This window comes from Tyto alba, unplaced genomic scaffold (genome assembly GCF_018691265.1).
Source record: "Tyto alba isolate M040663 unplaced genomic scaffold, T.alba_DEE_v4.0 Super-Scaffold_28, whole genome shotgun sequence".
Lineage (NCBI taxonomy): Eukaryota > Metazoa > Chordata > Aves > Strigiformes > Tytonidae > Tyto > Tyto alba.
In genome coordinates this window covers 8,786,822-8,802,446 of record NW_024881302.1, presented here as the reverse complement: position 1 = coordinate 8,802,446, position 15,625 = coordinate 8,786,822, and the positions used below count along the sequence as shown (strand labels likewise).

The following is a 15,625-nucleotide window of genomic DNA, read 5'->3' as shown; positions in this document are numbered from 1 at the left end:
GAAAAACTAGAAAGTGTTTCTGCATTTCCTACCAGAAATTAGAGTCATCTTCAAGAATCTTTAAAAAACAGTTTAGTGCTTAGTGTTCGTAGCACAACAATGCAACTTAGTTCAGCAGATAGTTTGGCAACACTTAATTGAGCAAGAAGAGGATTTTAAAAATAAGGCTTTACATAAGTTTGTCTTTTCAGGAATTTGCTTTTAGAAGAATGCAAGTTAACTTTCATACTTTAAACAAATGAAACCATGAAATTGTTGATTGATTCAAGACTTTATGGAAGAGAACTAATTTATAACAGAAAAACTTGGCATTGAGTGTGAATGCTCCATTGTTCTGAGCAAAGCACAGGGTTTGGAGTGGGGTGGGGGAGGGTAACGTTTACAGCAGCAGACATTTTCTCTTCCTCTTCTTTACAGGAGGGGGGCACAGAACTGCTCGAATAGCTTCATCAAACACTGTCTTGAGGCCTCGCTGCGTAAGTGCCGAGCATTCTAGGTATTTCACTGCACCTGTGGAGAGCAAAAAGGCAATTACAAAGCAGTTTTCCACAATTACAGCAGCACTGCTTCTAGCTAACTCCACAACAAAAGCCAAGTATTTATTTTGATCAAGGTACAACGTCTTGCACAAACAAAATTTAGTTCAAGTCAACAGTAACCCCGCTGCCATCATACCGATCTCTTTTGCCATGGCAAGGCCTTGGGGGTAGGTGATAGGAGTCAGCTTCTTCTCCTTCAGTTTTTCAATAGTGTCCTTATCATCCCGGAGATCAAGTTTGGTACCCACTAAAATGATGGGGGTGTTGGGGCAATGGTGCCGCACCTCAGGATACCACTGCAAAAAAACAGCATCGGGGGGGGGGGGGGGGGGAGCAGATTTCCACAGCGTTACGGCTGAAAGGCGAGCAACATTTTCCAGAGTCAAACAGTCAAAAAGGGCAAGACCCCGTTCAGGCAGTATTAGAGAAGAGCATAACATTGCAACACATTTTTAATGAAGCCAACAGCTATTTCCATATACTCTAAAAATTCACCCTAGTAAGGGCTGTATTTCCTCCACACACGAGAAGAACCCTGGTCTGCACTTGCCTCACCCACGGAGGTGACCACCTCTCATGAAGTCTCCCAGGTGCCGTACAGCTCACTTGTCCAAGGACATGAAAGACTGCGACAGCAGCAGAGCATGTGCTCCAATGCTGACTGGTGTGTGAAACAAGTAGCAACGTGATTTTTATATGCATTTGCTCTACAATATTTTTCTTTAAATTGCATTAAAAGGAAGGTTCCTGCTTGTGATCTTAGCACCTTGTTGACTGAAAACGACTTGTTATCCCATCAGTGGGTATCAAGGAACAATTCACTGAGTGTTTCATGTACCCTGAACGTCCATAAATCAAAAGTCAGGCAAATGGATTTCTGCCTTTTCAAACTACATTTCACATTACCTACCAAAAAATAAATATATATAACTTAAAAAAAAAGCCTAATGTTTTCCACACACTTGCTATAAAGTAAGCACTATGTTGAACACTTAGAAATAAAGCGATACCAGCTTGTACTTACCTTAGCACGGACATTTTCGAAGGAAGCAGGACTCACAAGGGAAAAGCAGATTAAGAAGACGTCCTACAAAACAAGTTGATAGAAGTTAACCCAGAGCAACCTTTACAAAAATCTCACTCCTCTGAAAAGGCTATTTAATAACACCAGCACCTATATCACACTTGCAAAAGGCAAGGTCAGCAGTGCAGCTACACCTGATGGTTGGAGGTGGCTTTCCCAGAGGGAAATCCCTCCCCAGGCAGCTACAAGCAAACACAAAGGGTGGGAGGAGCCAACAAACAGACTGTAATCAAGTTTATAATCAGCTATTGCAGTAGCCAGCAACTAAAATGCTAATACCATTGCACTGCAAGCTTTTTTTCCCCCAGAATGTAATTTCTTCTCCCTCACTGACATTCAAAAGAACCCGAAACACCCAACACTGCAGATCCTTGAGTGGATGACAAAGTGAATGACAAGTTGTTACTGGCCTCCAAACTGAGGCTGGATGCTCTTGGCAGAACTAAGCAATTTAAGCTCTGAAAGACATGTAACTCAGTGTTACTGTTAGCACCAATCTTTAAAATATTAATATCCTATTCATATACTAGTCTAAAGTAGTCTTGAACTGCAAAGTATACAGTATGAAATTTTAAAAAAAATATTATTTCTACAATATGCCCAAATCAGAAGAATCTTGCAGAACTTTCACTTCTACTGAATGTCAGTATAAAGAGACTTCAGCATTTTTCTATAAATTAGGATTGAGAAGGGTATTAAAAGCCTCGAAGCTGCTTCCCTTTCTACATAATGAGGAAACAGAGAGAGAAAGGCGTGTGTTCAGGGATCTTACTCGTCTCACTTTACAGCTGAAGGGGAAAGATAGTAAGTAAACACAGGTAACAACATTTTAGAGCACGTGTTTCCACCAACTGCTGTACAGTATACACTTCAACAAACAATAAGCTTTATACATGGCACACTGTAGTCTACAAGCATTCAGAATAACCACAGAATTCATTTTCTCTAAAATGATGAAGACTGTAATCTCTCTGTATGACCCCAAACTCAATAAGCATCTCACACAAGCCCAACTTTCCCCAACCTACCTCTGCATCCGTACTTATTCCAGTATCAAATGTGTTAAAGAATCAGGCACTGAAGAATGTTAGTTGATTGTGCTGCATTTCAAGGCATTTTGTTAGGTCAGCATCTGACATCTGCACTGCTAAGCACTTGCAACCCAGTTGTTCATGCATCACCCCAACAAGTTTCTGTAGCAGCATCCCAGAAGAAGAAAGAAACAACATCAAATCATGTGATACTATGGCCACTACTTCTGTTTTCCAATTCTGCAGGTTTGTGGTGACTGAAGTTCTGCACGTTATGCAGACTCGCTCCTTTACTAGCTCCAGAGATCAAAAAATTCAGTGTAACTATGAGGAATTATTTGAAGATTTCACATGTCTTGCACACTACCAATCTTAGTAAGTAGGACAAAAAGCTATTTATTTGCAATAAAAGGTTTAGTCTTAGCAACTCATATGAAGAGATTTGGTAACAGTTCTCAGATCCAGCAATTTGGTAGTTCCAAGAAAAGTAGCTGTTTAAAAAAAAAAAAATAGGGGCCAATTTATCACTATCATAAGCAAGACAAGATGACAGAACTTGGAACTGAAGTTTATTTAAAGTTTTACATACGGCAATAGGTTGATCTGTCAGACTGGAAGATACATTCTTACCATTGGTTCCTCCAACCTAGTAACAGTAGGAGATAAAGTTACTCCTAAAGTGGAATAAGGGAAAACGTTCTCTCAGTCAGCAATCTGTGCTCACAAATACTCACAACATGGCCTTTCTTCTCAAGAGAGATGCTGCCCTGTAATTCAGCACAACCAGCTACCTGCATCCCAAACAAAATTTAAATTTGCCGCTAAACCTGCAAATGTCTGGCTGCACTGTCAGAGGGAACTTGCCAGAGCAGATCTCATGAAAAGCATCATCCTAGCTTTTCTTTTTGGTTTGGTCTCTTGAGGAAACAAAGTTAGCCACCTTTTCTGTCCCAGCTTCTTCTTTCCCCAAGTATTCTGAAATACTGGTACATTTTAAATACATTCAGAAGAAGGTATTAAATTCCTGTACATTTTAAGGAAAAAAATAAAAAGAGTAAGGGAAAAAGATACAAATTAATGCCCCCCTTATAGCAAAATCCTTACTGTGAAGTTAACAGCTGTTGAACTGGTGAGTGGCTAAACAAGATACAGCCACTGGCCAAGTAATCAACAATACCTGCTTTCACCTTGCCCAGAACCCAGTTCAGGTGCCCATACAGGGAACCAAGGGGCCACAAGAACATGAGGGGCGAGTTGTAAACAGCACAGTGAAGGAAGGGGGAGGCTGAATGCACATCCTAAAAAAAGTCAGGCTTCATCAGCTCCACTGTTCTCTTCCTCTGTGCTTTTCGTTAGTTTTGTAGGGTTTTTTGTCCCCTGAGTGATGATGAATCTTACATATTGCACAAGTCTAAAATCTGAAGACTGGTTGATAAGTTCAAGACTTACCACCCTGTTCCAATATCTGCTGTAAAAACCAATCCAAATAACGGAAAGTACTTCAAACCTTTACTTCACAGTTATATGCGCTTGTACAGAAGAGACTTTTTTCCCCAAAAGTATGCTCAGATTGACAGGGATTCTTCTGCAGTCTATCAGAAAGCCACAGTTATTTTAGCAGGCTGAAGACATGCACATGCATTCTGTCCCATTGTCAGAGGAGGAACATTATTCTCCCTTACAACTCTTTCTCACATTACTGAAAAATCTTTCAGCATACTTTTTTCTACCCTGAGATACTTTTTTGAAAATATTTTTATGATGTCAGGCAAAGCATAATTTAAGTACCCTATAAATATCTAAGCATTAGAGAAAAATTAGATTTCCACTGTGTCTCTTCCTAGGAAAGGCAGGTATTTCTGGCATTTCTATTAGAGTTGCCTACAACTGGCCAGTTCATATCCATCGTGGGTATCATAACTGATAGGATAGCCTAAGTGTAAGAGTTAGCAAGCAGCGAATTAAGGAAAATTGTGAATTAAGAGAGTTTACTAAAAAAAAGCACCAGAGTTCATTAAGTTAAGATTCACATTATTCAAGAGAGCAGTTACACTGTAGAAAACCCGGAACAATTTTGTATTTTACATTATTAGCATTGAATATATATTTGACATCTAACAACAACAATAATCAATGCCAAAAAACTCTGCAAATCACCACCTTTCTTTACCTACAGCACAGCTCCACCAGATAAAAATAACTGCTCTGAAGAGACTAGAAAACCAGACTCTACAAAGATTAACTGTAGCTGAAGTCACACTGGAAAGAAAAGAGCAGATTATTTCAGCATTTTCCTTATACAAAGAAAGATGCAGCACACAGACAGGACTTAACCAGTTGCAAACATGGAAGACAGAAGCATGTTTGTATTGATGTTATAGCACAAACTACAATAAGTAATAAAACAGCCACAGGCTTAAGTATATTTGTAAGCTCCAATGTAGCCTCTGTCAATACCAATAATATCTTCATTCAGTACTGCCTCTCTCCCATTTAGAACATCTTCAGAGAGACTAAACAATACCAAGTGCTTAGCAGTGACAGTGTCAGGTTGCAGCCAGACAGCACGCCTCAAAACAAAAACAAGCCCCACTTTTGGCAGGCATGCTAAACTTAAAATCAATGGACTAGCTGATGGAACTGTTCACCGAGGGTTTTTTGGTTTTGTTTTGGGTCTTTGAGTGTTTGTTTCTTGTTTTAAATCAAGCATTCTAGTTGATTCTGAGGCTGCAGCTACACAAAATCCAACATGTATCAGTGCACTCAAATACACAAGCATGCAAATTTTATCATCCGTGCAACTGTACACACGTCAAGGATTACAATATTACAGCTACAGCATGTAGGATGAAGGAAGGTAGCTTGCAACAAGTCACTGTTACTAATAAATACAACTCCAGATTGGACAACATTGGCCTTGTGTTCAAAAAGAAAAAACATTTATATTCGACAAAGCTATACAGATTCTTTCTAGTTTCACACTGTAGTTCTTACTGTTTGCGGATAGGAGAGTGGACGTAGTCTGTCATAGTCCTCTTGACCAGCTGTATCCCACAAACCCAGATTGACTGGTTTTCCATCAACCATTACATTAGCAGAGTAGTTGTCAAAACTATAAAATAAAAAATTAGCTGCATTAGCTTGCAGTAAAATGGGGCACCCAAGGACTTTTTCTTACAGAGTCCTAATTGCAAACTACAAAAGGAAACATTTTTATTGCATCCTCCTGCTCCCCAGAAACAGTAAAGCTGTTATTTAAATACTGAGCCTTGTATGGGGAAATGGAAGGAAAAAATATACACAACAGACTTGGTCCAGTCTGAATAGAAGTCATCTTTTTCATTCCTCTTCCAAAGGAAGCGCTGCTCTCAGAGTACAGGAAAGCAGGTGATGCACTTAGCTAACACTTTCCAGTCAGCGGAACATTCAGTAAATTAATGTTTCATTTGGTAAGATTTTGAACAGCAGATACATGAGCAACACCAAGGAATCCATAAGGACAACAGTAGGTAAGAAAAAAGCCACAACTTATTAAACCTGCTAATCAAAACCCCCTCCAATGAAATAGTAAAGTTAATAACCAGAGGCCAGTAGAGGCGTGATTTTTACCTCATTACTACTGCAGGTGCAAAGGTTTTAATGACTTGTTGAGACTAAACTAAGTTCACTGGAAACACAGGCATACTGTAATGCGAAAACATGAATTTAAGGCAAAAAAAAAAAAAGGAAATGAGTAATTAAGACAACAAGCCCTTGGGAAGGTAACTAACATCATCTGTAAATCACATTAGAATTTGTTATCTGAAAATGTCATCAATACTTACAGAGAGCAAGATAGCCAGATAAATATAGACACATCCAAAAAGAGCAAGGAAGCTGCTCACGTATAAAACACTTCCCCCCAACAGGCCCTCAAAAAGAGAACTATGCTAATACTGATACTGACAAATCCTTACATGCAGGAAAGTGGGAAGCACCAAAATAAATGAATCCCCACGATCATGTCTGAGGAGCTACAGAGCTCTGCCTGGCTTAGCACAGGATTGGCAGTAGCACAAAAAGCAGAAGGAACAAAAGAAAAATCTCTAGTCACATAAACCAACTATTTATGACTACAATATGATGTTTTACAACACGTTCAGCCTTGGGACTGCCTATTATGACTGATATTAAAGACAGAAATAACACATTATATTAAAAGAGAACAGCATCTGATAAAATGTTAGTAAATGCTAGTCCCTAATAAACTAGGCCTAGAGGGCAGAGAGAGGCTAAACCGATGGAGTGTGAACAAGCACAGGTATGACTGTGCTAAGCAGTAAAAGCCCAAATTGTTTCTCATTACACACACCTAGATACTCAGGTAAACATTTAAGGTGAAAGTGAGGGGTGCTTGCAGCCAATTCAAACAATTCAAATAAGAAATATGGAACAGCAGTAAGTAGTGAATTTAACATAAGAAAGTTTTTAGGATTTTTTAAGTACTTACACAGTGGGTATATATTCTCCAGGAAATGCATTGGTTGTGTAACTGATGAGTAGGCATGTTTTACCTACAGCACTGTAAAAAGAGAAACTTCACAGTTAAAAAACATTCATCTTGAATAATGAGAAATAATATTCCTTTTAGGGAAGAAGACCGATTACATCCAGTCATTGAAGGAACAATTGAGTGTCAGTAATCACTACTGTCTAGGAAAAGAGCTAATGGACTGCAGCCTTGAGATTACTGGCAATGAAAACACACCTCAAACAGCCATTCTAAGAACTGGTAAATTACCAAATTTTGTTAATCTTTAGACAGAAACACCCACAAGTCTTAATAAGACTACTAACATCTGCTAGTCACCTGACTGAATACTCATCAAGGCAGCCTTACTCAAACTCTATGAAATTAAAAAAAAAAAAAAAAAAAAAAAAAACAAAAACTGAAACGTATTTCCAAATACTCTTTACACAGTTCCAAAACTATTATCTTTTCCAGAAAATGGTATACTTTCACATAAGTTGTTTGAAAAAGCTTGAAAAGTATAATTTCTCAACACATTGTTCCTTTTGAGTATTTAAAGAAAATATACAGATAATACAATATTTACTGCTAATGTAAAATGAATCCCTGCATGTATTCATCAACCATTCAAACATCTCATAAACAGATTTATAGATTACATTCCAGTACTGGAGAACTTGGAAGATCAAACCTTTCCCTGCAGATCTAATTCTGAACAGCCTCACACAGGGCCAGGACAAGGTTCTGCTCCAGGTCTCGTTCAGAACTGTGGCAGACAGCTCTTTTCCTCTCCACCCTCCTTCCCACATCTTATCAAGGGGCAAACGTTAGATTGATACCACCATTGTATTTGTTACACTTTCAATTTAAAGGGTTGGAAAACTTGAAATTTGACCATATTTCTTTTTTAAAATAGGCTCTGCAAAGAGTGTTTCTGACACTGCAGACTGGTTCACATGCTGGCTTCTCACCGGAGAAGTGAGAAATTCCAGAGATGAGTGTGCAACTAGTTCCTCAAAAGCAGTAACTCCCAGACAGCCTCACAGTCCTCCTCCCAACCACTCAGACAGACAAACCCCCATGCAAGGAAAACTGCATTGTCTTGCAGATGTTTTATCACTACAATGATTTGCTCCAAGCAAGCCAGCAGTAACTTTGAAACCTTACTGTACTTACACATATAATCTTGCAATTAGTATTAGGTTTGACTCATAAACCTCCTGAATTAAATCTTTCACAAGCTGAAGGAACTTAAAGTTTTAGTCTAGAACTATAGTTAATATAAAAAAAAAAAAAAAAACAAAAAACACAAACCAAACGCTATTGCTAAAAATACCCCATTATCCTTTAGCTGCTGCAGAATAGAAAAATAAGTGACTCACAGAAACATGCTTTAGTCAAAGGCTTACTAGCTCTCCAGCTGCAAACATTTTGAGGCATTCATATCTGAATTTCACTATGTATCTTCCACTTAAATCATTACATTTCTTTTCCTGCTTTAGAAGCATGTGGACTCTCCCCTCACTGACCAAAGACAGTCTTCAAAACATTATTTAAAATCCTTTAACACTCAATATAAACCAACCAGCCTTACCTAGTGACTCACAATTTAAGGCAGGTTAAGTAAATTTGAGTTTTGTCACAACCATGTTACCTTGTCTGTTGTAGCTCAAGCTGTAATAAATCTCTCCATTAAACTTCAAGCAGTTCCACACTGCATTAGCTCAAGAAGTTATTTGATAGCAGCATCTGACACCATTACCTTAAATGCCTGAGCTACGAAACAGTTGCTTCAGTGTGCAAAATTATCTAGGATTTTATCCTACATGCCCATTTTTTAATTGTAATTTTATGTTTTTGAGCTGACACCTAGCATAACATCCCATCTGCTGCAACTCTCTCTGATCATACTATGCAGTTTACCACACTGCTTTTCACATCTGCTTCTAAGGAAACAAGATACCAGCTCCTTGCACAGTCTGAGATTTATTTCTTTTTCCTTTCAGCATGCACTCTTACCAAGCTGTAACAACAAAAAAGGGGACATTTAATTCTGTTTTGGTAAGTACAACCTGTGAACATTTTTTCTGTAGTAACAGGCCTGAGATATACTTGTGGTCAAAAGCAGGAGAGGTTTTACCTTTCAAAAACTTCTGTGGGAAAGAATCAGGGATCAGTATGACAACACAGCTAGCTATTTTAACAGCTGTCAAAAGAGGAGATTCCCATCTTATCTCTTGCACTAGCACTCACTGACTCTGTAACAAGCCAGAACAAGGACATGGGAAAGCTCTTCACTCCACCTCCCCCATTAGGACAACTTGCCATTTTAGCTCCCTGAGCTATCAGTTAGATCAGTTTGAATATATTGCTGAATTGCACTCACAACACTAAAGCAGGCTACACTGGTCCAGCTTATAAAGGACAAACGTGAAAACCTTCAAAACACTGAGAGGAGCAAAAGCCAGCTCTGTGGGAAATTTCTTGAGGTGCAGAGGCTATGTGTTCGCATGCTTCCAGAACCTGTTTGGTCTGATGCTTCCTTTTCCAGTAAGTTTGTTACAGGTAATTTAAGCTTCTAACAAATTAATGTTGATCTCAACTTTTTCAGCAGTGGATCAAGAACTTTTCTCTGCACCCAGGCTCATTTCCTCACCTTGCACCGAAACTGGTGAGTCTGCTCTGGCTAATCAAAACAGCACAGGAAGGAGGTGGTGAGAGATTTCATTCCAAGCTTAGAAGTGCCTGTAGTGTGTTTCTGCAGCACCAATCAGCCAGAGTCATTTAAACAAGAAAAAACACGTTCAACCACCCGGTTTCAGACTTGCTCCGTCTTGGATTCCTGCCTTCCTTGCTTTTGGCACACTGCCCTACAAATCAGATCATTATGGTCACCAGTCTTAAAAATAAACACTAATGCCTACCTTTATAAATAAAGTACATCCTCTAAGTACTTTATCAACTTTTTTAGACTTCTAACTTCTGTATTAAAGCAACTCCCCCAAAGAGAATTCTGTTTGGCAAAATATAAAACCTTTCACATAAAGGCTGAAAATAACACCAAACCAAGATTAGTCATAACAAGATTTCTAGCAACTACTTAATCATAGCTCTGTCCACCCACTATTACATAATGAAACTAGTAACATTTGACTGTAATTAAAAATACAGCCTACAGAAATCCAGCGTTTTAACCACTTAACAACACATGAAGGACTTAAAAAAGACATCACTGAGTCCCTTATTGCTTCCAGGTGCCATCCAGGAAATCAGTGTATTTCGGTAACCACATATGTATTAATTTTTGAAAACAAAACATGTCATCTCCATCCTGGCCTTATTTACTCTAACAAGTTTTATGCAGTTTCCCTACTGTGTTATTGCTGCTTGGAGCCACGTTACACGGCATGTACCAAAAAAGCCATTGGAGGACTTGCACCAGCATTTCTTCCACTCTAAAGGCATGGAAGCTACACAGATGGTTGAGAGTCTCCTGCTTTCCTGCAACTGAAAAGTAATTGTGGGAATTTAGTTCCCATTTGCAGCCATAGTAATAGAGGCCAGCTGAAGTGCTTGCTGGTTTAATTCCGGAAGCACCAATATCTGCAAACAGGTGGCAGCCTTCATAAAAAGCTCTGATTATGTAATTTCTTTCTCTCACTGATCCGTATGAACTACCTCCCTAGCAGACATGATGCACGACAGCCCAGGTCTTCACTCAAACATTAAACAGTAGCTGAGATTTCTCTAGTACCATACTCAGATCAAAAGTTCAGTATTTTTGCTATAGTAGGTTTAGCTACATACGGCCCTGCCAGATCAGCTGTTTTTACTCAGTATGACACACCCTGTCCCAAATACACTGTTCAGTACCTACAATACTACTACATCTTTTTAAACTTTAAAGGACCAGTAACACAAGTTACTAAATTTCAAGTCACTGCACTCTACAGATTGCATTGGTGGGACCTAAGGTGTTCAGCAACTTACACAAACACTGCACTATGCTCAAGGAGCTCATTTTCCCACCCCACTCCCTTTCTTGACAAGCTATCAAATCAACTACAGCATGGCTTTACAAGCTAAGGCTTCAAATTAAGCAGAATTCAAAACAGGAACTCTTATTTCACTGCTCTTGTTGCTACAGTACTACTAAAATTTAAAATGCCTACAAAAGAGCATGAAGTGCGACCATTTCTGTGGCATCTAGTCATCATTTCTCCAAAATGCTTAACTTCCGCTAACACTACACGACATCGCTGCAGATTTCATACCACTTAACAGCTGCCTTTTTGGAGTGAAAACAAAAGTTGCCAAAAATAACTTAAACCAATGCTTTTTCTCAAGTGTCAATCAACAGCAATTCTTGCAGTTACTGGAGTGCTCTTCATCTGTCCTGCACATTCCTACTCCTCAGTATCATCAAGAAGTCAAAGCAATAGTTGCCGTTTATTTTTCCCCAAACAATTCTCACAGTGAAGAAAAAAACAAAGGGCAGAACAGCACAACTAGCATAGTTCTAGTCAAATTAGTTGTCTAAACAGAATCTAGTCAAAGCTCTAAGAACAAACATGAGTTACATATGAGAAACACCCTACTCGTTTACAAATTAAAAAACCAACAATCACACAGGCACTTCTACAGCTTTATTTTGTACTTAGCCGATATTTGCGGAGGGTACATAAAACAATACCCAAGTTTTATATTGCATAAGCAGATCTTTAACCTGCATTGTTTTACAGAAACACTAAAACTTTAGCCTTATCTAAGCCAAACATTTCACCTTTCCTAGAATATCTGTAATGCTTTAACTTTTGAAGAAGCAGTACAGCACAGAGAAACACAAATATTAAGTATTTTTAAAAAACCCTGAATGGAGAATGTTATAAAGCTACCAAAAATGAGTAACAGTACCTGAACGAAACCTTAGGAGAGATTTGTTTCTAACTAAGGAGGAAGGAAAACATATTAAACTACTGTACTTTGTTCAGACATACATACAAAATTCAGGTAGAATTACACCACTGTCATTTCCAAAACAGAGAGCAATAAACTCATTCAGAAGTGGGGTGGTTTACAAAGCAAATGTCGAAAAGAACTGTTTTGTTGAATGAATTACTAACCATTATGCAGTTTGTCTGTGCTGAGTTCTCAAATCTAGCAGAGGAAGTAGACGGAACTTTTTTCCCCACCCAAACATGATGCATTGCATTTATTTACAGCATTGCCACAGTTCAGTTGAATTAAAATAAAAAGATGTAATAGAAAAGCAAATTGGTTGGGTTTAAAATCAATACAACCAAAAGGATAGTTCATAGTTATCCTGTCGAACATCAAATAATTACATTATTATGAAAAGCCTTCATGGGTCAAGATACCACTTTCATGTTCCTATTGCTCAAGATCTTACACAGCAAGTCAAAACAAATTTGTCACACAGAGTAATTTTATCTTTCAACCCTACTTAGCTGCCTTTTTAGGTGTTCTACATCTTAAAAAACAAGAAAACCCCACACACATATAACCTGAAGATTAAGCCACCATGTGAAATTACAGACAGTGGCAAAACCATTTAGCTACACTTCACTCCTCTGTCATCTACAGAAGTTTGCTGTGATACCAATTACGCTCAGCCTACACTGGGATTTTTGTTTTTCCTGAGGGGGAAAAAAAGCCTCTCAAGCTGCATAAAACAAGTCTTGTTTTCCAGCTGGCCTGTGCTGTTCCCCTGAGTTCTGACATCCAGTAAGAGAACTAATGCCTCCGAGTTGATGGGAACAGCATCATGGAGAATATTCAAAAGTGGCAAACACACAAACTCTTTCCCCACCACAATTCCTGAATTCCTCACACTGAAACTCAACACCTAAACTTAAGAGTTAACTCCATTCTAGAAAGCATCCTCAAGTTGTTTCACTTAGAAGTAATACCACACTAGAATGCTGTAGGTGTAACTGTTCTTTACAGGCAAGTATATTGTTAATTATTTGTATTTCAAGAGCTTTCTCAGTATCCTTTAGACAAGAACCTTACAAGAACAGATGCACGCATGCAGAAAAACAGTCTCTGCTCACAAGCATTTATGATCCACTTAGAGTTTAGCACATTTCACTTAGTTTTACTGTGAGAATCAGATGTCAAAAAGTAAGCTACAAACAGTAATAAGAAATGTTTGTTATTTTCTCAAACCATATTTCAAATCAATATTACATTTTTCATATCACTAAAATCACTGTACTTTTTTTTCTTAAAAATACCCTTTGATTACCTCGGTGTGTATAGTGCTACCTGAAACTCCGGGAACACGAGACAGCTCCAGGGTGAGCCGGGAGAAGCTGCCCACCCCTACCCGACGCGCCCACTCTCCTGTACCACGGCAGGCGAGAGCCACTTCTGCCAGCACGAATACGAATTATTCGGCCACCACTGCAGCACCTACGCCCGCAGCACCTTCCCCAGCAGCAACGCGGGGCTCGGGGAAGGAGCCAGAACCGGAGACACCCACCGCTTACCAACACCCCTGCAGAAGCCCGGCTCCCCGCTCCCCCGGCAGCCACCATTTGCTCGCAGCAGTCAGCGCCTTGCCCCACGCTTCCCTCCCCTCCCCCGCCACCAGCAGGAAGCCGCGGCCGCCACCCACCACCCCCCGCCTCGGCGCGGACCCCCCCGGCCCCGCCGAGCCCCCGCACCCCTCACCCCTCGGGGGCAGCAGGGCCGCGCCTGGGCCCCGCGGCGGAGGCGAACGCAACTTGTGGCGGTGTCCGGGCGGCCCACGCCGCTCTCCGCCCCACGGGCAAAAACCCTCATCTCTCCCCCTCCACCCCCTTCGGTGGCCGACGAAGCTCCTCACGGCGAGGGCCCGGCCGAAGGGTCCCCTCAGACTCACCCGTCGCCCACCACCACACACTTGATGGCCTGCATCGGGGCTGCGCCGCGGCGGCGGGTCCTGCTGCGGAGCGGGGCGAGGAAGGCCGCACAAGAAGGGAGCGGGCGGCGGTCTCCGCACCAGGTCGCGGCCGCCTCCGCCCTGTGCCGGGGAGCGGGGATGAGGCAGCGGCCACCACCCAAGGCGGGGAGAGGGAGGACTGCGGGGAAACAGGAAGCGGCCGCTCCACTCACATCCGGCCGGGCTGCGCTCGGCCCCCGCCGCCCCGCCTCCGGGCCCGCGCGGCGACACCCCGCCCGCACGGGGAGCCGCTGCGGCGCCGAGCGAGCTTCGGGCGGCTTCGGCACCGCTCGGCTGTCTCCGTGGAGCCGGGGGGGGGCGGCGGGCGGCGGCGCTTCCTGCCGCGCAGGGCGGCCGCCATGCTTGTGCTGGTCTCCCGCTCCCCGCCGCCTCTCTTCTCTTCAGCACCGGGGAGGCCCCCGGGGTGTTCCCTTTTTTATTTTTTTCCGCTTTAATCAGTCAGCGCCCTAGTGAAATGTGATGCCATGCGCTGGTACATGCTGCTGGCGCTGTGAGCAGGGCTGGTGACGGCGCGCAGGCCGCAGGGAAGCCACCTGTGCGGCGGGCGGTCGGCCGGGTCCCGGTTCCAGCGGCAGTTACGGACACGAGCCGGGGCACCGTCCCACGCTAACCCTGTCCACCACCTCGCTGGTGACGCACTGACCTGCCAAGTCATGACAAACCCCTCTCAAACAAAAAGCTGCATTCCGACACCGGTGTGGATCCTGCCTTTCAGTTCCAGCTGCCTGACACAATGCTAGCACCCACCCGTTAACAGGACATCACGCACCAGTCTAGTTCTTCACATCTCGGGAAGCATGTTAGTGTGAAATTATGTTTGCCCTACAGACTGACTGAGTGGATGTAACTCCAGTAAATCCAGTTACTCCAGAGACGACCTGCGACACTCCTGGTGTGCCACTGTGGGCAGGTACCCATTTTCCCCAGCCAGCCACCCGCCGTGGGACGGTGCCTCTCGCTCTGCGCCGGCACAGTGTGTGGCCAGAACGGTTCCCTTCATCAATGGATCCTCAGGCTGCCCTCCCTCCACCTGGCGTGCTATGACACGAATTAGCTCTGCTGCCAAGCTTTAGACCAGATCAGCACACAGTCAGTCTTCACAAGATGGGACAGCCCAGGGACTGTCAGGCTACACAGAGTCTTGAGTTTCTTTTTTCCTGCAGACAAACCACTTATTTTCAGGAAATATCAAAGTAAAAGTCAGGCAGAGCAGGTCCAATGATCCCAGAGGTCTTTTAATTTCTACAATTAGTTCTTGCCATAGTTCTACTTGGCAGAGAAGCTGCTGGTTGGACTGATCACATCACCTCTATTCCCTTTGTTTGCATTCCCATCCATTCCTCAAAGAAAGTACAGGGAAAGGGCCCATGCACACGCTGCTTCGGCAAAGTGATGATGACTTCACTGGAACTGATACAGTGTGCCATCATGGGTGGTTTTCTAGTGATTTGCTCTCCTATTCATTTAAGAATATTTCTAAATGATTTTGATACC

At 41.9% G+C, this 15,625-nt stretch overlaps 1 protein-coding gene across 3 annotated transcripts; it reads right to left on the bottom strand.

Moving 5' to 3' along the window:
* Positions 1 to 252: 252 nt before the first annotated feature.
* On the bottom strand, positions 253 to 14,300 carry RAC1 (Rac family small GTPase 1). 3 transcript variants are annotated; one of them, XM_042798308.1, is made up of 7 exons: positions 14,051 to 14,300; positions 7,144 to 7,215; positions 5,649 to 5,766; positions 3,244 to 3,300; positions 1,564 to 1,626; positions 676 to 835; positions 253 to 510 (listed from the first exon to the last, which is right to left on the bottom strand). In XM_042798308.1, exons 1-7 carry the CDS (start codon positions 14,083 to 14,085, stop codon positions 380 to 382), a joined length of 636 nt encoding a protein of 211 aa, XP_042654242.1. In that variant the 5' UTR covers positions 14,086 to 14,300; the 3' UTR covers positions 253 to 379. The 3 variants fall into 3 exon arrangements, with proteins under 3 accessions (XP_042654242.1, XP_032839632.2, XP_042654241.1); XM_032983741.2 differs by lacking the exon at positions 3,244 to 3,300 and having other exon boundaries at positions 14,051 to 14,293; XM_042798307.1 differs by lacking the exons at positions 7,144 to 7,215; positions 14,051 to 14,300 and adding an exon at positions 6,264 to 6,324.
* Positions 14,301 to 15,625: the final 1,325 nt, after the last annotated feature.